This window comes from Sceloporus occidentalis, unplaced genomic scaffold, assembly GCF_023333645.1.
Source record: "Sceloporus occidentalis isolate IW3139 unplaced genomic scaffold, rSceOcc1.0.p SCAF_9, whole genome shotgun sequence".
NCBI lineage: Eukaryota > Metazoa > Chordata > Lepidosauria > Squamata > Phrynosomatidae > Sceloporus > Sceloporus occidentalis.
Genome location: NW_028316989.1, coordinates 39,885,941 through 39,907,671, shown reverse-complemented (window position 1 = coordinate 39,907,671; position 21,731 = coordinate 39,885,941). Strand labels below are relative to the sequence as shown.

Sequence of the window (21,731 nt, the reverse complement as noted above, 5' to 3'; positions counted from 1 at the left end):
AGACCACTTGAAAATGATGGATTTTCTTGGAAGTGGCATATTCAGCCCAAGACATTTCTGCTGTCTGTTCCCACATGCAGTATGACTTGAAACTTTGGGGACACCAGAGTAACCACATCCCATAATCCTGTATCTTTGAAATTATTTATCATTGCTGCAGCATTCTTGGTAGAGCCAAAAATATCTAATTCTTAATATATTTCAATTCATGCCTAGGTTTTCTTATGATGGACGATGGAAGCAAAAACTTCAGACATCAGTTGATTTCCCTCTGGAAAACCTTGAGCTGTCGCAATATGTTATTGGGCCAAAGAGTATCTCAAAAAGATATAACCTCTTCGGTGTATCTGTAAGTAACCGTAGCTAAGTTTAAACTATCTCTCCCATTTAATCCATGTAAAATGTCACAAGCTAGGAACAATGTGCACAGGAGAGTCACTCTTATCATCATTTACTACCAAAGTCCTTGGAGCCATTGAGCCTTGCTTTCAGTGCTAGAAAAGATTAGGCCAAAAAAGAATATATTACGGTTTCCTAATCCCATTCCTTTCCTCTGTAGAATCATTACGGAGGGCTGGATGGAGGACACTACACAGCCTATTGCAAAAATGCTGCAAAACAGCGATGGTATAAGTTTGATGATCACGAAGTCTCCGAAATCTCTGCATCATCTGTGAAATCTTCAGCTGCCTATATCCTCTTTTACACGTCTTTTGAACAACGAGTCGGTGATATAGCTACGTAAAAGAAATGTTTGAAGAATATTGGTTTCCTTTTATAAATGCATCGTAACAGCCTGAGCTGTGATTAATATATGGTCACTGGCTGAGGCAGGAGATGGCTGCAGCAGTTTCTCATCTAAGATATATACTAGTTTTACTGCTTAACTCTGAAAACCAAATGATTAACTCTGCTGCTTAATACAGAACAGTTTGTTTAAAAAAATAACTTATTTTAGTGATGCTCCAAAATTATAAATCTAACTTAGTCCTTTTAAGGCTATTAATATATGGGTTTAAAATGTCTTAAAACCCAAAGCATATCTTTATTTTCCCTCCCACATTTATGGCCTTTTCACACTAACCTTAAGCTTGATTCTACTGTGAATACATTAGAACGATGTCAGCAGGTAGGAATGTATGTGTACATATTGATTGCAGGCTTGCACATCCAAACTCTGTATATAATAAAGATATGTGGTCCTCCGAGAACTATTAGAATGAAGAGGGTTGCTTTGTCTAAATATTTTCCTTTTATGTAGGGAAGAGCCTATTTTCCTGTTCTTAACAATTATCTATCTGCACACCTTAAAATGTGGTCTAGAAGACAGACTTTCTTTTTTTAAAGTTTTAAATATAAGAGTTTCATGTACTTCTGAATGTTAAAAAAAATCTTATTTTCAACAATATGAAAATACAATGGCCTGTTAAAACATTTCTTCGTTTGTTTGCGACTTAAATAAATCCAATAGCCAGATTTGTCTGTTCAAGCGAGGAGTAAAGGAGTGCTTCTGCACATGCCAGTTTTGTCTAAAAGAGGAATGAGGAAGGCTGGAAACTGTACTTATGCCTATAATCCTTGTAGGATTGCCTCATGTTTTTTCAATCTGGCAGAGTCACATCCAGGCCATTCATAAGCCCATTTCTAGGTTTGGAGGCTTGGCCATTTATCTTTCCCACAGTTGGGTCATGTATGTCAGCTGCAGATACTTGAGGCATTACAAACTAGAACTGCCAGATCTCTTGCAAGAAAACTCTGCCTCCTTAAAAAGTGCCCATGTTATCTCTCTCCAGTTGTTACTCTGGAATTCAGTCTCTTCGGGTTTGTTTCTACACCTCCTTCCTCCCCTTCAGTGCCTTCAAGGCTAGTTCGGATCCCACCCTTTGTGCAGTTTGTACTAGATGAACAAAAGTCAACTTCTTTGCTCCCATTCAGTGAGGATTTTCAAATACACAAAACTTCATTTTTAACTCACAACAATTGCATTCCCCCAATAATGCAAGCAAACGTGGATGCATGGATGCTTTCTTAGTTTTCGCTACCCTGTAGCCCTGGTTCAGTAGAGTTTAATCCACATTAAATCAAACTCGGGGAGAAAAAACAATCACCTTCATTAACTTGGATTTTTGTAATTTAAAAAAAACCAACACTTCATTTCTGGCTGCTCAGGAAGAATTTATTTAGCTTGAGGTCACATACTGTGAAAGCTTACCAGAAATGTGTTCACAGTCAGCACTCCTCTTTTCAATGAGGAAAGTAGTGCTGCAGGAGCCAATGCCTAGATTGCTAAGTATAGTCCAAACGCAAACAGGAAGAAATGCAGCTGTTCTTCTTTGATGATGATTCAGAGCTTGGCCAGGTCAGTGGATATTTGCCAAAGTTTCAGTGGGTCCTACTTAACTGTTGTCATTGTTTCCTAGCCGTTTTGGTTTTTGACAGGCACAGAGAAAGTTTGGCTGCTGTAAAACAGGAGATAAGCTGCAGACGTTTGTACAGTAGACTCTGGAATCTCGCTGATCTGAGAGTCATCAAAGTTGTACCAGCTTTGGGTCACTGTGTGCTTACAGAACGATGTATAATGGCCACCATCCAGATCTCCAAAATGATTCTGAAACAACAGCAATATATTAAAGCCACATAACACTCATTGGTACTAATCTGTAACAGCAAAATTTGTTTCTTCTGTGTCAGTGAAGAGACATCACGGGTAAAAACTATGTAGATTAACCACAATAAGGTTGGCATTCATTTAGTGCCATACACGAATGAAACATTCACCCGCATCCAACAGACATATTTTGACTGCACATACAGCAATGTTGCATATTACAATTTCACACTGCATTGTGATTGCCCATTACACCACAGCACCAAGTCATTAACGTGTATTGGCACAATACTGGTATTTTGCATGGGAACTTGCGTCAACAAAATATACCTTGGCATGCTGAAATGTACATTATTGGTATAGCTGTGCATTCTCACTCCAATAGTTCATCAGCATTCAAGCACTGGCTGATTTCTGATGGGAAATCTCTGACGGCCAAACAATACACAGATAGGTGTTGTAAGAGAAAATTCTAAGCAACTTCAATTATAGGCTGCATCAATAGAAGTATAGTGTCTAGATCGTGGGAAGTAATAGTGCCACTATTCTGCTTTGGTCAGTTCTGGGCACCACAATTCAAAAAGGATGTTGAGAAACTTGAGCATGTCCAGAGAAACGGTGAAGAGTCTGGAAACCATGCCTTATGAGGAGAGATTTAGGGAGCTGGGTATGTTTAGCCTGGAGAAGAGAAGGTGAAGAGGTGATATGACAGTCCTGTTCAAATATTTGATGGGATGTCATATTGAGGGTGTAAGCAAGCTTGTTTTCTGCTGCTCCATAGAATAGGACCCGGAACAATGGATGCAAGCTACAGGAAAAGAGATTCCACCTAAACATTGGCCCCTGGCCATCTGTCGGGGATGAAATAAAGGTTAACGGGATGCTTTGGTTGAGAGTTCCTGCATGGCAGAAAGGGGCTGGAGTTGGATGGCCCTTGTGGTCTCTTCTATGGTTCTATGAAAAGAGATTCCACCTAAACATTTGAAGGAACTTCCTGACAGTAAGAGCTGTTCAACTGTGGAACACACTCCTTTGGAGAGCAGTAGTCTCTCCTTTGGAGGTCTTTAAACAGGCTGGATGGCCTTTTACCAGGGGTGCTTTGTCCTGTATCATTTTTAACACCTTTGAAAGCTTGCAAGATGTATAATGTGCATTTTGTTTGGCCCAATAAAAGTATCATTGTTTTGTGGATTTTGGATGATACATCACTCTAAAACAGTATTCTATGTCAACTTACCACCACAGCAAATAAGCTATATTTTGGGTTTTTTCGAAAGAGTGGATATATGTAAGGAGACAAATCTAAGTTATTCAGTGGATAGTAGATGTCTGTTTTCAGTTTCTTTTTGTAACTTCCTTGACAGTCAAACCTGAAAGTAAATTAATAACTTTATAAATGTACAAATACATTGGGGGGGATAGCTGTCTTACGTTGTGAATATTTGGGTTTGTGGGGGGGAAGCAGTGAAACACTTATCTTTGACATACACCACGTTGATATATAACAATAGCATCAGCTGATTTTTTTTTTAACTTCGTATAGTTCATCTCTGTTTGATATGTATAGAGAAAGAGAGGAGGGGGAAAGAGAGGGAAAGACAGTGTATGGTTGCATAGCACTGTGCAAATATTGTATAAAATGCCATTTTTGCCTTGTTTTTAAAAAGCTGTAAAAATAGAGGTCACATGTGAAAACACAGGGAAAAATGTAGTGGAGACAAGGCATATTGTGTGCTAAACAGAAATCTACTGGTCAAATATTGCAGTTGAAAAATGTCATTCATCCTTCTGCACAATAGCTCTGAGCCAGAATTAACTGCTTGATGGCAACCATCTCCCCACCTTCTTGTTAACCACAAAGGAAATGTGGGCAACCATCTAAGCAACAAACACACAACTACATGTCCCATCATTTAGCAGTAGTACTCCGTAATACATTCAAACATATAGCCGTGTTAGTCTGTAGAATCAGTGCGTAGAGAGATCTTGTAGCACCTTTGAGGCTAACTGAAAGAAAGAAGTTGGCAGCATGAGTTTTTCTAGACTATAGTCTATTTCCTCAGATGCTTTTGGTGATTGGTATTACATTGTGAGCAAGCAAATTTTAACCATGGCAGATAAGCTGAAGGACTCAGTTCCTGACAACAAGACATTATGTGATAAAAGGAGGTGGTGTCAGTGGCAGCAAAAAATGGGTTGTTTTTACAGTAGAGAGAATAATTTACAAAATAATTTAAGTAAACTAGCTTTAAAATATATTTCTGACACTGGCTGAAATTGTACAGTGTGGCATCAAACCTCTACAGGGGGAACGCCACTGTGGCTCTATGTTCCCCAGCACCTATATGCATTGTTTTGCTGTGGTAGTCCCCCTGAATGGCCATTACATGGCTAGTGGGGAATTAGAGAAGCACCTGGCCCACACCTACAGGCACACGGAGAAACTCTTCATCTGCAATCTGCTCAAATCTCAGCAGATTATGTCATCCATATGCTTCATGTGCCAGATACTTCTCTTATCCTCTGCACTCTCTACCTGCCACAGAACAGCCATTCAGCAGAATTGTTGCAGCAAAACTGAGTCCTGGTGTGGGTCTTGTTGTGGATAATGGAAAAGAACAGCAACATTTGCAATAAGTCTTCTTGGCGGCACAGTGGTTAGGAGCTCTGGTGGCACAGTGGTTAAATGCCTGTACTGCAGCCACTCACTCAAAACCATAAGGTTGCTAGTTCAATACCAGCAAAAGGGCTCACGCTTGACTCAGGCTTGCATCCTTCTGAGGTTGCTAAAATTAGTAGCCAGAATGTTGGGGGCAATTAGCTTACAATTGTAAACCACTTAGACACTCTTAGTTCAATATGAAGCGGTATATAAATGAAGCTATTTCTTAACAAGTGTTAGGTGGACGGAAAGATCCAAGGCCAATCTTAACAATAACAGATGGTGTGTGAACAGAAGAAAGGGTGTTCATGGTAAAGGGGGGGGGGGAATAAGGGTGTTTTGATTTACTGTATATACTCATGTATAAGTCTAGATATTTTGATTAAAAAACTGACCCCAAAAACCTGTACTATAACTCTTTATAAAAGGAATCATGCCCTTGTGAAAGGCAAGAGCATAATCTATCATGGAAGCACTGATCCCCCACTCCATTCTCTCATCCATCCAGTCTTTAGTATGATCAGTTATGCCTGCCTGAATTTTCTAAGTTCTTTGGCATTGTTTTCCTTTCCTTCATCCTTTCGATCCTTTGTTACATGCCCCTAAGTTTTACCCTCAACTTATCCATGGATCATATCAAAATCCATAATTTTGGCCCCCAAAACATGCCCTCGACTTATACATGAGGTCGACTTTTAGTCGAGTATATTTGGTAATGACACAGTGAGAATGTAGCCCACTTAAAAGTAGAATTTATGGATGCCTTGCTCTTTAATCCCAACAACACACGTCTATGGTGAACATATATAGTTCCTGAATAAAGCTTTACTACTTTTTTTAACTACTGAAAGCCTGGATTTCTGAACTGAAGTGTTCCTGCACTTAATTGTAAATGCAGACAAAGTGAGCTGTACCTCTTCAAGTGGAAAATAACTATCTTGGGTGCCTTGGCAATGCTTGCTTTTACTGCAGCATCCGTCTTGATCCCACAGCATGAACAGTTAATCTGGTTGTTCCATGTGAGCATGTCTTGTTGAAAGAAGCATTCAAGACATTCCTGGAGGGAATTTTTTAAAAAGAGAAAGTTGGCAATTACTGCTTATAGCAACTGGCCTACTAAACTAGCTCTCTGCAGTTCATGTCTGTTAAAGCAGGGAAGCCATCAAAACGATGGTCTTCACTTGTGGGCATAGTGCACTCAAGACTATTCCCATCTTTTCACCTTGCTATGAAAAGAGAGCCTGGGATCGAAAAATTCCCCTTTGAGAAGACTTTCAAGGCCCAGTTCTGCTCCAGGACACTACAGAACAGATGGCACAGCAAGAGGCCATTCAGAATGGTTTGAGCTAGTGAAGGCTACCATGGCAGAAGTGTGGTGAATCTCTCTTTTTAGTCTAAATTTGAAGTAGTTATCAAAGGAGTTGAACCTTATCCTGAGAATGTGATCAGTACTGTAGCTTCCCCCTCCCTTTTAAATCACACAGATACTCAGAGCAAACTCACTATACTTCTGCCATGGGGGCTACTAGTTGCCACTGGCTCAAGACATTTTGAACTGTCTGAAGGCATTTAGAAGCACAGCTGAAATTCAAGGCAGCTTGAGTTCTGCTCACCAAAAATCATATTGTTTCAGAATTATTCAGGGTCCCAATCCAAAGCCCACTCAAACCCAAAGCGTAACAACATTGCCTACAACACAAGTGGCAAGAGAGACAGCTGAAGGAGAGCGGTTTCCTTCAGCAGGGATTAAAAGCTCATACCTCTAGCGAACATTCAGTTTCATATGGGATGGGAAGTGATAAGACAGTGAAGATCTCATTTTTGTAGGTGGTGGTATGACACTCCAAACACATAATGTCATAACTAAGATGTCCTTCAAAAAGCCGGGTGATAATGGAGGATTCGCTGACATAACTCCTGGGTTCCCAAGTAGTGGATGAGGTCCCTTGGTTCTTTCTCTTACTTGTCTACAAGGAAAGGGAAATAGCACATTACAGATAATCCTGACACACACACCCCTTTAAATTCTGTTCCAAAGTTGGTTTGGGCTACTTTAGTGAAAAAATTTGAATCTGAAAAACTTAGTAACACAATTCTGGTTCTTTGCTGAAGTTTTCAACACTGATTTGTGGGCCAATAATAGTTTTGCCAAACAGATAGTTTGATCTTTGCTAATCCAAATTTTTACATTTTGGAATGAAAATATAATTGGTTGAGTTCTCCTTTGCGTTTAAGTTGTTGCTATTAACGTCTTATTCTGTCCTTCCATTGTCTCCTACACATATTGATTAAAGTCTACATTGTGATAGTTTTTTGTGGCTTTTTCGGGCTATGTGGCCATGTTCTAGAAGATTTTATTCCTGATGTTTCTTCTAAGATGCCAGCCACAAATGCTGGTGAAACGTCAGGAATAAACTCTTCTAGAACGTGGCCACATAGCCCAAAAACCCACAAAAAAACTATGGATGCTAGCCATGAAAGCCTTTGACTCTACATTGTGAATTTATTCTTGAGGTGTGAGCAGAACAGATCACTTCATACCCATGTAGCTGAATAATACTTTAGTACCATTTTTGTTCTTCCTCTCTTTGGTGAATTCTTCAAATGTAGTGCCAAAGCATGACTTAACAGTCTATGAATGATGATCAGGGTTCCTTGGTTCCTTTCCTGCTGAGGTGCTCCAATTTCTACAGTTAATATCCTGGTGCTTGCCAATCATCTGTCATCTTGTCCCAAACTGGGGAAACTATAGTTTATGAAGCACATTTGTGATGCCAAAGTTTGAATCCAAGTTTAGACGAGACAGCAGAACATGACTTGCTAAATTCTAGAAAAGAAGCAGAAACTGGGGAGCATTTAATAAAATCCACATAAGAAACTGGAGACACATCTCAAGATGCCCACAAGATGTTTATTTAACATTTAAAAAGCCCAACATATCTCAGCCTACCGTATATAATTGTGTACAAGTCGACCTCATGTATAAATTGAGGGAATGTTTCAGGGTCAAAATCATGGATTTTGATAGGATCTGTGGATAAGTCGAGGGTAAAACTTAGGGGGCTTAACAAAGGATGGAAAGGGGGAAATACCGCTTTTGTCCCTCCTTCTCCTTCTCTGGACCTCTCCTGACCATCTAACACCAATTCCCTGATGCTGATAATGAGGAAATTGAAATAGTTAAAGATCTCACATACTTTGGATCAAACATTGATCAGAATGGAGACTACAGTCGAGAAATCAGAAGAAGACTAGGATTGGGAAGGGCAGCTATCAAAGAACTAGACAAAACGCTAAAGTGTAAAGATATGCACCTGAACACTACAGTTAGAATAATTCAAGCCATTGTATTCCCTATTACCATGTATGGATATGAGACCTGGGCAGTGAAGAAAGCAGATAGGCAGAAAATCAGTTCATTTGAGATGTGGTGCTGGAGAAAATTGCTCAGGATACAATGGACAGCTAAAAGGACAAACAAATGGGTCCTAGAACCGATCAAGGCAGAACTATTCAACCTTTTTTTGCCTTGGACTTTTCCCAAAAGGAGAATACACAACTAGGGGAAAATGAAGCAGATGGTGCAGTAGGGGAAACGCAACACGGAACAGATAAAGAAGTGGCACAGGAATACCTGGCTACACTAAAGAAGTCCAGTTTCCCGGACCAGATGAGCTTCATCCAAGTGTATTAAAAGAACTGGCAGAAGTAATCTCAGAACCATTGACAATAATCTTTGAGAAACTCTGGAGAACAGGAGAAGCAGTAGACAGTCTGTAAGCACTTAGAAAGAAGTGCCATGCTTCCTAAAAGTCAATATGGGTTTCACAAAAACAAGTCATGCCAGATTAATCTCATGTCTTTTTTTATAGAGTCACTTGCTTGGTAGATGAAGGGAATGCTGTGAATATGATTTCAGTAAGGCCTATGACAAGGTCCTCCATGATATCCTTGCAAAAAAGCTAGTAAAACGTAGACCAGACAATGCTACTGTTAAATGGACTGACCAAACCCAATGGGTGCTAACTAATGGCTCCTCTTCATCCTGGAGACAAGTTACTAGTCGAGTGCCATGGGATTCTGTCCTGGGCCTAGTGCTATTCAACATCTTTATCAATGACTTGGGTCATGGACTGGATGGCATGCTTATCAAATTCACAGATGATACCAAACTAGGCTGAGTAGCTAAAAAACCAGAGAACAGGATCAAAATTCAAAATGACCTGAATAGACCAGAAAGCTGACCCAAAGCTAACAAAATGAATTTCAACAGTGATAAATGTAGGGCACTACACTTGGGCTGTATAAATTAAATGCACAGATATAGGATGGGTGACACCTGGCTTGAGAGCAGTGCATGCAAAAGGGATCTAGGAATCTTAGTGGATCATAAGCTGAATGTAATGCTTTGATAAGGGCTCACCTTGAATACTAGGTCCAGTTCTGGGAATCACAATTCAAGAAGGATGTTGACAAGCTGGAGTATGTCCAGAGGAGAGTGACCAAAATGGTGAAAGGTGTGGAAACCATGGCTTATGAGAAGCAGCTTAGGGAGCTGGTTATGTATAGTCTAGGGAAGAGAAGATTAAGAGGTGACATGATGGGCATGTTTAAATATTTGAAGGGATGTCTTATTGAAGATAGAGCAAGCTTGTTTTCTTGGATTCAAACTACAGGAAAAGAGATTCCACCTAAACATTAGGAAAAACTTCCTGACAGTTAGAGCTGTTTGACAGAGGAACACACTTTCTTGGAGAGTGGTAAAATCTCCTTCTTTAGAAGTTTTTAAACAGAAGCTGAATGGCCATTTTTGGGGAGTGCTTTATTTATGTCTTCCTGCATGGCCAGGGATTAGACAGGATGGATCTTGTGGTCTCCTCCAACTCTATGATTCTGTTATTTTGATTCCTACTCCTGTCATCATTATTCCGTTGGTTAATGTGTTTAATTGTTTAATCTTAGAGGCTTACATTTGTTTTTTTCTGTTCTGCATTTCAAAATGTTCCAGATTCTTTTAGATTTCTTTTATCTATCTGCTGTTCTGAGATCTTGTGACACAGATCAGGATATAAACATTTTAATTAGTTTTTAAATAAGTCCTGGTGACATAAGAAAATGGGAGTGCACTTGATATGATTTGTCATTCACAGGATGTAGTCCTGTGTCTCACAGCTAAAAATATGAAGCCTTTCCCTTACTACCACAGACAATAATAGTGATGGTGTTTGGGTCCTTTCTTCATTATGTGTTGCCCAGCCCTTAAAGAAGCATAGGACAAGCTGCTCTAAGAGAAACATTCTTCCCATCCTCTGGTTCAGTCTAATTGAAGAATTTTCTGTCTCCAGATGTTACAAAAAAATAAGAGGTTAGCCCAGTTCAAAGGCAGGCTGGAACACACAGGTATGAGGTTATGTGCTCACCTTCTTGAGAGCTTCATGCAGTTCGTTCAACACATAAATCAGAAACTCCTGAGCATCCTGTTGGGTTTTCTTGGTGAAAGCAGGGTACCGCTCCCCAATTACCAGTCTAAACACCTCTGGGGATACGCAGTCAAAGTCCCCGAGCCACATGTCATTCATCAGGTAAGCAAAAGCGGTTGCAATCTCTCCATTCTCCCTTAGAGATTAAAAGGATGGTGCAGAAATACTTTGAACAAGCAAAAGAATAAAAAAATAATAATTCAAGATACATAGCTCAAGTACAAGATACATAGCTAGATCCTTTGATCTAGAATGGGAGCAGGCACAATGAGGCCCATGGACCACATGTGGCTCCTAGGTGAAGCCCCCTATTATTTCCCCAAAGGCACCCACCCCCAATTTTTAAAAAATGTGGTGCAACTGGGAGGCATTTTGTCCCCCCCCCCCCAAACAACACAAAAAGCTCCCCAAATGTGTTAAAAATGTCATTATCACAAGCTAGAGCCACAAATTACCCTCCAAATACCAAATACAGATCCTCTTGATGTCACTTTACCATTTTGGGAGGGACTGCAAAGGACAATGGAAGTATTTGAGTTTGCTCTGTGGGAAGCAGCCTGATGGGAGTAGGAGGAAAACTGGCCCGTGGTCCCAGTGCAATAGCCCAACCTTGGCCTAAGGTGAGATGGCCAGCTCCGTTGCTCAGAACACCTGAAATGAATCTGTACAGCCTACTCCTGGACTCACATTCTGGACTGGAAAAGCCTCTGTCTCTGCATTATCTTTTTTATTTCTTAAAGCTATGACTTTTCTCCCCTTCTCCCCCTCCATACTTTACACTTAAAGTTTATGACTATGGGCCTGAACAGACAGGCCAAAATAAAGCTGCATCAGATCACTTTGGAGGTATGCTGTTTAAATGATACATGAATCCTAAGAGTCCAGAAGGTGCGCCAAAGCCATGGTCCAGGCCTAAGGATGGTCTCTTAGGATGCATGCATCATTTAAACAGCATACCTCCAAAGTGACCTGAAGTAGCTTTATTTTGGCATGTCTATTTGGGCCCTAAAACAACAAAATAAGAATGGGCAACACTAGACCCAGGTGCTGCTGGACTGCAACTCCCATCAATCTAGTTAATCAAGCCAATGGTGAGAAGTGATGATGTTGGCAGTCAACAACCTCTGGAAGGCCCCAGTTGCACACCCCTCTTGGAAAAGGTTTGTTTGTTAGCCCTAAGTACTTTCAAAATTAAATTACTTTTTGCAAGTAAGAGCAGTGTATTTTTGCAGAACAAAGCCATCAACTTACTTGTCCAGTGATGCTGTGTATTTGCCAGACAGGAAATATTCTACCAGTGGGGATACACTGCAGAGGCACTGTATCACAGCATTCATATAACAGGTATTGCCCAGGTTTCGTAGGCCAGTTAGTCCTTGGTACTGTGGATTTGTCTCATCTCTGGATTCATCCATAGGCTCCTCTGAAGGCTCCAAGGGCAGGACACCCTTGCTGTGTTACCAAAACCAAACTACTGTCAAATAGGTCTAGGGTTTCCCACACACACACAATGAACAAAGCTTTTACATGATCAAGTGATAGCTTTCAAAAGTGCCTTGCATATATACTCTTTTGCACCTTTCCAATAGAGCCTCCAGCACTCTGCTTGAACTGCACCTTAACTAAAATTTCCAGATCTCTGTGCTTGGTCCTTAGTCTCAGCACCTCAAGGAAGAGGAATCTCCACATGAGAACATTACTTTGAAAGACAGATATACGATAAAGACAGACAGAACCACTTGGGCCCCTTATGGCTACAGTAGGCTGTTTGCCATTCAAAGCAGAGCCTAGAAATCTTTCTTGTATGTTTTTAAAAGCAGTATAGGCAATGATATGAAAAAACAGAGCTGGGAAAAAAGCTCTTGGTGCTGTATCATTGCATTTGTCTTATAGAATCTCTATCATTGTGATATAAAAGAGCTCAGGCAGCTGTTCACCTGATTTTGCAATTTAGGAATAACAGCAAGGTGGGAACTGGGTTGTGAAACGTAGGAGAGTCAAGCTTTTAAGTGAAAACAAGTTTGGTAGTTTGCTTAGAAGAAGAGGAGGAGGAAGATGGTGATGACGGTGATTTCAACTGATTATATGAACCGATCCCATAGATACCCCTTTTCCAGAGTTATACCACTGACCTGTGTAATCCATCCATTATGCTAAAGAAAATTAGGACCGCAGAACAAGCTGTGTCCTCTGTAGGAAATCAACTTTGTATGCTTATGCTGCATTCACTGTGTAAATTTCTAGGCAGAGCATCTGCAGGCCACACTCATACCTATCACTTAATTTTTCATTATTATTTCAGATTTTTATATTACAGTTGAAACAGGTCAATAATCAATTTTGACCCACCCACACCTATCACCTAATCTGAAGAAAAGTCACGTTGAGGATAAAGCCTGTCAAAAAACTAAACTTCCTCCAAATTCCTAGTGTATAAGACCAAGACTGCCAAGGCACAAGGAAAATGCACACAGCTCCTGATGTATGTTCCACTGTTAAAATATGACACTGAATAAAAGACAGCTTTGGTATAAATAAAGCAGCAACATCTATCTTGTCTACTTGGACATCCTTCAGAAAGCTACTGGTTGCTCTTAGTGTTACGTGCAACTCTTGTTTAGTAAGGGAAAGACATTGGTGGCATAAGGTTTTGCAGATTTAAGTTTACAAAAGCTTATGCTACCAACTTCTTTCTCTCACTTTTCAGAGGTGCTGCAAGATCCTTTGCATATTGACCCACGCTAACACAGCTATGACTTTGAATTCTAAAGTCTAATAAATTATTCTTGCATTATACATGTTTGTCTTTGAGAATGCAAAATAAGCAATACTGGAAAGCTTGAGTTCAGACACATGATGTCTGTGATGGCAGCAATTATCCAGGGATGCTGGTGTCTATTGGGGAGTTTAGATTAATAAACTCTCACAAGAACTATGAGGGCAGCTAGAAAGTGTCCACTTTTGATGCCATAGTGGTGAGACAGTTGGTGGTAGAGACAGGGAATTACATTAAATGCAAAGAAAATGGCATAGCACACACCAGGTAGACACCTTCTGGAGGAAATTGCTGAGATAACTGGTCCAATGAAGTGTATCCTGATGGCCCTTGCATTTTGAAATATGAACACAGCATACGGATGTACTGTTTAGTCTGCTGTGTTCATTGGTGATTACTCATTTGCAATTTTGTCATATAAATATAAAAATATAAAAATATATTTTAAATGGATCATCTACGATGATAAACCAGACTTCAATGAACCTTTCCATCCAATAAGGCTGTCCATCTGATGGAAAGTCTTGGCAAAGTCAAAGAAGGAACCTAAGGATTGTCTAGGAATGCATTTGGGGAATTTTCAAGAGAGGTGTCAAATGAAACTCTTGCAATTGCGATGTCTGAAAGATCTATGCCATTAGGCTTCTTATACCAACTGAACCAGACCATTGTGATTTAACTGTAAAATAATGATGACTGTTTTTATCCACTGTGTTCCTAACATCAGCATTCCCAGTTTTGCTTTTTACAGGAACTTTTGATTAACTATTCAAGGACTAAATCACAAGGTGTAGAAAGTGTGTGACAAATGTTCAGTCACAACCCAAGAGATTACTTCACAGTCTTCCCAGCTCCATCAAATCAAAAAATTATACCCAAGCAAAATTCCTAATTCAAAGATGTCAAATATTTTTATATATTTCCAATCGGTTGATCCCACAAATTTCCAAAGGAAACCAAATAAATTCAGGGGTTGCTCCATCCCCACCCTTGCCTCATCTTCAGCCCATACTAATTTAAAACAGAAACTCACAGAAGGTAATATATACTGAAGTCATCTGGCATCTTTGTTGACCTGGAAGCCATCAGTTGCAAGGAGAAAAAATGGTCCTCTAGTTGGTGTCTGGATGCGAGTCAGCTTACGATCTCCTCTTCATTTTGAGGCTAGATGTTTCTGCTTTCTTGTGCAATTGCATTATTTTATCTTACTCATACACAGAAGGCCTCAAATACTTGGACTTGTCTCCATGGTTCTTTCCGCTGCTCATCATGGGGCTCCAATATGGATTCATCTGGCATCATAAATGCACTCTACCTGGTTGCTAGGCAATGGTTTTGAGATTCCTCTAACAAGGATGGAAGGCCCAGCAGTTCCAGAACCTAATGCCTTTGGAGAAGATTCCACTGACTTGCTTTCCAAGGATGTTTCATGGTTCAACAGTACAGGTGGCTGCCAAATTTGCTTGCTTTCTAGTTGGAGATTGTCTTTGTCTTTGTGCCCATAAACAAATTGCAAGAAACAGGAAAGGAGGCATGCAGTAAATCTTGAGAACAACTGTAAGCCATTCCATAGTCATCACTAAGTCAAAAGAGACTTCTCAGATGCCTTCAAGAGCAACTTGATCGGCAGTAATGTGGCAAGGCTTTCCACAGCATGGAGACCATCATTAATGTCTGCTGATGTCTGCAAATCAAACTAACATTAAAGACACTGAGGCAGATTTCAAAAGCTGGCAAGTTTACAGGCAGCAAGAGCTGAACACTCAATTTACCCAAGATATCAGGCTTTTTTAAGAAAAGCACAGGACATGTGTTAGTTTACTGCAAAGAATGGTGTGTCCCCCCCAACAGTTGCATATGGGGTGGGGGTGAACACATGTACACACATACACACCCTCACAACCAACATAGGATAAATTTTAACGCATCTAATGAAGTGGATTCTAGCCCATAAAAATGTACTTTATAATCTATTCTAACTATACTTTGCTTTTATTTCAGCCTAAACCATTGCTGGAAGATACAGAGGGGATTGGGGAATCCCCTGCATTCCTTGTAACAAATTGTGTTCCACCCTTCTCTCAACATTCCACTTCATCATGACAATACACTAGAATAGTTTGGTTAACATTGGCAACCATGTAAAGTTGAAGGCTTTCACGGCTGACGTCTATAGTTTTCTGTGGTGTTTCTGTGCTATGTGGCTGAATTCTGGAAGTATTCCTGATGTTTCACCTGCATCTGTGGCTTGCATCTTCAGACCACCTTTTGAAGATGCCAGCCACAGATGCAGGTGAAACATCAGAAATTAAGTGTTCCAGAACGTGGCCACACAGCCCAAAAAATGCACAAAAAGCTATTGGCAACCATGATCATGTGCTACTTACATGTAAACAGCAAGTTAGATGTATACGGGGAATGCTCTCTTCTACGTTTGCTGCAACTCTGTGAATGAGAGGGCTCCAAGAACCCTGGCTATCAGCTGCTCTGCTCAGGTTTTACAAACACAGGGCCATGGCTTTTGTTATGCAATAGTCTTCCTCTTTTCCCAGGGCCTTTCATTTTACCAAACATGATCATCTTTTCCAGTGAGGCAACTCTTCTCGTAAAATGTGCAATCTCATTTTAATCACCTGGATTCAGTTTTCCATGTAAACATAGTTAACGTAAGCTTTTTTAAAAAACTTTTTCGTGTAAATGTTATACGGTGGCACTCTCCCCCTAATTTTCTGTATGGACATGCATAAACAACATAGAATAAAATGTATACCAAGATAATTGTTGTTGTTGTTGTGTGCCTTCAAGTGTATTATTATTATTAAATAAACATTATCAATAAATATTATTATTTAATAACAAGTCAATTCTGACTTATGGTGTCCTTAAGGCATCATGGGGTTTTCTTGGCAAGATTTGTTCAGAGAGGTTTTGTCTTAGCCTTCCTCTGAGTCTCAGAGAGTGCAGCTTGCCAGTGTCACCCAGTGTCACCCAGTATCAGGATTGGGTTAATCCTGCCATGCTTTTGGTTTTGACTGTTACAATTAAGTTTGATGTTTTATAACATTATGTTATATCCTAGTTACCTTGAGAGCTTAGACGTGAGTTTTTTGTTATGGAATTTGCAGTTATGGCAATGTATTTGATATTAAGAGGGCAGTGGATGCTGGACTTTATATGGATTTTTGGTGGGGCAGTTATGGGACAGTTATCTAAGGGACATTATTATGCCTTTGGACCTGTTTATTTGGTTATGTTTAGCGATGTTATGTTATGCTTGGTTATAAAGATTTATATAAGTTCATTTTACCATAAGGTTAAGTTGCTTATGAGAATGTTGCGTTTGAATATATTGCAATCTCTTGTTTGACTGACTGATCATGAAGACCTGGGGGGAGAGACCAAACTATGTCTATGTTTGTCCCCTCCGTCTATCCTTAAACTAAATCAAATTAAATCAAATCGAAGAAGAAAGGAGCTCAGCAGTCTAAACAAGAATAAATTTATTTGGGATTGTTTAAAGATTTGTTGATATACAAAATGTATACATTTTAATATCTTAAATACACTATACTTTTCCTCCCCCAGCGACATAAACCACAATTTAAACAGCTATTGTGTTCGTGCCTTAATGTCTGTATCTATAAGATACACTACGGATTTTTTTAAAAAAGAATTACTGGGCGTTTTATGATGCCTTTCAAATTAAAAATTACAACTTGTACCTATGTAACAAAAAAAATAGTTGCAGCATGAAACGTCGGTTGGACAACAGGTTCTTCTTGCTGAATATTCAACATATTTGAGACAGGTAAATTACATTTTACTGGCATAAAGTTGCATTGCAATTTCCCATACATTACATAATGTAAATCCAACTCTATCTTAGATTCTTTTAAATATGTTCCACACATAACATTAAAGGTGTTTTCACACAATAGTAAATAAAACCAAGGTTCCCCTTCTGATGTTACTTTGGGCAGTGGGGAAACCCCAGCAGCACAGTTCCTAACAGCAGTGACAAGGCTGTTAGAAGGCACTGGTCCCAGGTGAGCAGTCCCCACTTTAGCTCCCACCATAATATCCTTCTTCTGGAAATTATGACAACACTGGCCTAGCAAGGAGCCTGAACAAAGACTCGTCCCACATGGCGTGGAGCATCTGATATTACCTGAGCCGCATGGCAAAGGATCGTTCTACAACAGCACCTATACTGCAGGGGTAACACTAGAAAGGGCCCGACAATGTTCACATGTACATTCAGCATTCATATACTGGTTTTAGGAGGTCTTTAGAAGGCAACACTTCTGAAGCGGTCACTACATAACAATAAATAGCACTTCCCTAACACCTGTTCATTTTGCAAGGCAACTTCTTCTGAGACCAGCTTCTATACTATTTTGTTCTGTCACACAAATGTGAATAGACCTGCCCCTGTCCCCCAATCTCTGTGGCTTCACTACTCTAGTTGACAGTGACTTGATGAAACTGAAATGTATGATTTTTACACCCCCCAAAAAATACAGTTCCACATTTTGGAAACCACAGCACACAGGGTGAATCCTGATGCAGGAGAAAAAACACAATTTCTTGATCAGGACCAGTAATTTCTCTTTCCTGCAGCTCTGGCACTAAAGACAGACAGACCCTTAAGAGCAGTTGAGTTGTGTGGAGCCACATAAAGCATACATGGCACTGAGCAGAGAGTGTATTACTTACAACACCCTGACAAGAGGCAAAGAATCCTTCGGTATTTATGGGACTGGGTGAGGAGAGGGTCTCTTTCCCATTTCCTAGCCAGATGACAGAAACCAGCTGCCAAAAAGCCCAACATAATCTGCCTTAAAACCAGCAAAACTGAAAACATCATTTGGTAAGGGCAGACAGGATGAAAGGGCATATTGCACTATAGGTGAAGGAAGGGAGAGAGATCCCCCCCCCCATGGACCAAGATAAAATGTAAATATATCCTTCCGCTAAAATGCCTCTTTTAAAAAAGCTATTTCATAAATACTTAATTCCATTCAACCTTTTAAAAAAGGAAAAATATCACCCCCAGGTGATTCCCACATTTTGCTGTGCCCATCTAGCATGGGTCACTTTACTACTGTGGAGCCATCCAAACCCTGTGGTCCTTATTCATGTGTCCTTTTGTTTAGTTTTGTTTTGATGAAGCATTCTGCCAGGTGGCAGTGCAGGAGAGAGAAGGTGGAGAGAACCCTGTGGCTTCTGCAAACATTTGGTTAAAGCCAGCAAGCAGCACAGATCATTACAGCATTAAGCGACTGGAACTGGCTGAGACAGATTCTTTGGTGCAGCTCCCAGGCTGAATAGTCAGTTCTGGAGAATCATCTTGAGGCAGCAGGATTTTATCTGGTGTGTAGTCATTTCTCTTCAAATCTACAAACAAAAGCAAATACCCACAAAACAAACATACTCAAAAAGGATATGAGGTAGACAAAGACTATACTTTAAGACATGAGCAAGGAAAAGGGTGTATAGCCCATGCTATATACAGGACTCCTTCCAACATAGCAATTGTAAACAATTCTGTTTAGTCCATAAGGGTTGCACTGCAGATCACATTTTTACAAACTAGAATTCAGTTTTTGATTTTGATTGCCATTTGGTTTGGCAACTAATTTGTCTGCATGCTCCTCTGTCCAGTAAAATTGAGACTGACAGAAGAAGTGTGTTTGCTGCAGAAAAACCATCTCCCCTATTTCTTTGTCCCTGAGATTTATACACAGTTAATTTTAAGAGTCCCCACAGGTTTTCAACTGCCCTGTGTAAATAAATGAGACAAGCAACACTGTTAGTAGCAAAACAATTTTTCACTTGATGAAGGGGGATGTGTGAAGCAAAATGCTGGGCATACCTGAATAGAACCAGCCAGTCACAGCTCAAGAAATGCTGGAGGATGGACTGCAGGGGAAAGGATATAACCTAAAGGCTTGTCTGTGAAATGGTTAGATAGGCCAAGTTAGAAACAGAGGGCCAGTTAGGAAGAGGGGAATATGAAGTCAACAGTGACTGGGGAAAAAAAGGGATGGTGGTGGTGGGAGGTTCAAACGTCTGGAATAAACTCTAGAACATGGCCACATAGCCCGAAAAACCCACAAAAATATTTTGTTTACTTTTTTTGGACAAAAGAATAATTCTATTTGTTTCAATGACCATCAAAGCATTTCAAAATCTAAATGTGACATTAACAATGGTTTGGATTCACTGCATCCAATTTCTATAGAAGCTGCACAGTAACTAGTGATAAAAAATTTATCACTTCACTAGAGATGATCTTCAGAAACAGAAGTTTAGGCTTAAAGTGGCCATTTTAGAATAATCTCTACTTCCCCTTTTAGGCACAAGTTCTCTCGAAAAGTGTTTTGTTGCACCAGTAAGCACAGAAATGAGTTTTTAAAGATGATGATCAATAAATTTAGCAAGATCACTGACACTTCCTAACTGACAGGATGATTTCTTCCCGGGCTCTATCCTGAAAGATCAGGATCAGTATTATGGACCAAATAATAAGCAACCTGAAATTAGTGATATTTAATGCATGACAAGTACGAAAGCAATAAAAACCAAAAATGAACCTAGGAATGAGTGATAGTGGTGTTGATGTTTTCTTCAAAACTGATGAAGTGGTGAAATAGATGTTTTCTTAAGAATACATACATACATACATACATACATACATACATACATTTGGAGGTTCTATTTAATAACAAATGGAAGGTACAAGAGAGAAACTATTTCCTGTAAATGAGAACCAATGTTACCTGGAAGCTTCAGTTTCCTGCAGCATGAGTTGCAGTGGTGCTTAGCTCTGAAGTTTTTGATGGCATCTTCTCCTAGATTTGCAGGACCAAATACCATATCACTTGACCTTTAAAATAAAGAACACTATGAAATATAACATTCCTTGTGGGAACATGACACCATGCAAAATACTGTATGTAGAAACTTCTGTCTTCTGCTTATTGAAAGTACATTTTATACCAGTTAACTAGGAAGTGGTATCCCAAGTGAAATAGTGATGGTGCCCACTGTTGTTTGTAAAGTTTGATGGTTCCCTTGGTATGACTGTCACTACTGTTTTAATATTAGGGTGGTGAGCCAACACAACCACAAATCTGTTGTCTAGTCAACAACTAGGATTAAAATTGAAAAGTAAACCATCATTTGTGCCATTTCCTATGCTAAATTAAAAAAAGGAATTTTGCCCTGCTTACCTTTTTTCTTCAGCTTTTATCACAGAGGGATCTGTCAAATTTTCTCCAACACCTTCACAAAAACAGAGCAAGTTAAGTCTGATAAGCTCCTATGTTAATAGTCAACAACAGGTATACAAAGCAGCACTTTCCTAGCCAGGAGCCACAACAGTAATTTTTTTAAATCAATTTTTATATGTTTCCAATATGCAAAACAAGTAACACACCATATAAACAAATAAAAAAAACAACAAATCAAACCAAGCATATATAAGTAAAGATGGTTAAAATAGTTCTACATTCCTCCCGTCTCTATCACACCTAACAAAATTTAGTCTGACATTAGCTGGTATAAGATAATCATTCAAACCCCAGTCCTAACTTTCTTTTCTTCAGCCCTTGTTCTATTTCACAGTGTTTGTGGTTTAGCTATCTCTGTAAAGATAGAATATGGTTTATCTTAGTGATAAATAATGTGTAATGATAAAACTTTATCCTACAGTTTTCTGTACATTTTCCCTCTGTAATTCCCATTAATCTCTAAGAGCCAATGTAAATATAACAAACATTACAAAAGTATTGAAACTTCTACATACTACACACACACACAAACACACACATGTTGCTTTTCCTTACTTTTCTCTTTTTCCTTTCTTTTTATCATTTAACAATTCCAATTATGGCTATATCCCCCCATTTATGGGACAGAAATTCTAATACTTTATTTCAGTCTTCCCAAAAAAATTGAGGTTGAAGAAAAAATGTGATAAGAAGCATTAAAAAGCCCTTTTCTACTATTTAATGTAATGAGAGCTTAACCAAGTCAATGATTCATTTGTGTTGTAACCTATTTACACCCAAAGGTACTACAATCCAAATGCAAACAAACACACAATCACACAAATATCTGTGTATTGTCCCCACACATTAAGACAAGAATAAGAAATATGTTTCCCCACAAATTATGTTAGACTACAATGCCCATCATGCC

The 21,731-nt window shown here is 39.5% G+C and overlaps 3 protein-coding genes across 4 annotated transcripts in view; 1 reads left to right on the top strand and 2 right to left on the bottom strand.

Annotated features, from left to right (window-relative positions):
- The window catches only part of USP8 (ubiquitin specific peptidase 8), a 37,828-nt gene extending 36,393 nt beyond the window's left edge, over positions 1-1,435 (top strand). For both annotated transcript variants that reach the window (XM_089539002.1, XM_089539003.1), the window contains exons 18-19: positions 217-349; positions 560-1,435. In XM_089539002.1, coding sequence (XP_089395128.1) covers positions 217-349; positions 560-745 — 319 coding nt within the window. In that variant the 3' untranslated portion in view covers positions 746-1,435. The remainder of the gene's footprint in view (positions 1-216; positions 350-559) is intronic.
- Positions 1,436-2,163: 728 nt separating this feature from the next.
- On the bottom strand, positions 2,164-14,643 carry USP50 (ubiquitin specific peptidase 50). Its single transcript, XM_089539004.1, has 7 exons — positions 14,560-14,643; positions 12,002-12,202; positions 10,691-10,886; positions 7,031-7,237; positions 6,185-6,327; positions 3,846-3,978; positions 2,164-2,608 (listed from the first exon to the last, which is right to left on the bottom strand). The coding sequence occupies exons 1-7, from the start codon at positions 14,610-14,612 to the stop codon at positions 2,417-2,419; spliced, it is 1,125 nt and encodes a 374-aa protein (XP_089395130.1). The 5' UTR covers positions 14,613-14,643; the 3' UTR covers positions 2,164-2,416.
- Positions 14,644-17,009: 2,366 nt separating this feature from the next.
- TRPM7 (transient receptor potential cation channel subfamily M member 7) overlaps positions 17,010-21,731 on the bottom strand; it is a 54,352-nt gene continuing 49,630 nt past the window's right edge. Inside the window, exons 38-40 of the mRNA XM_089539001.1 lie at positions 20,762-20,813; positions 20,309-20,415; positions 17,010-18,923 (exon numbers count right to left, since the gene is read on the bottom strand). Coding sequence (XP_089395127.1) covers positions 18,793-18,923; positions 20,309-20,415; positions 20,762-20,813 — 290 coding nt within the window. The 3' untranslated portion in view covers positions 17,010-18,792. The remainder of the gene's footprint in view (positions 18,924-20,308; positions 20,416-20,761; positions 20,814-21,731) is intronic.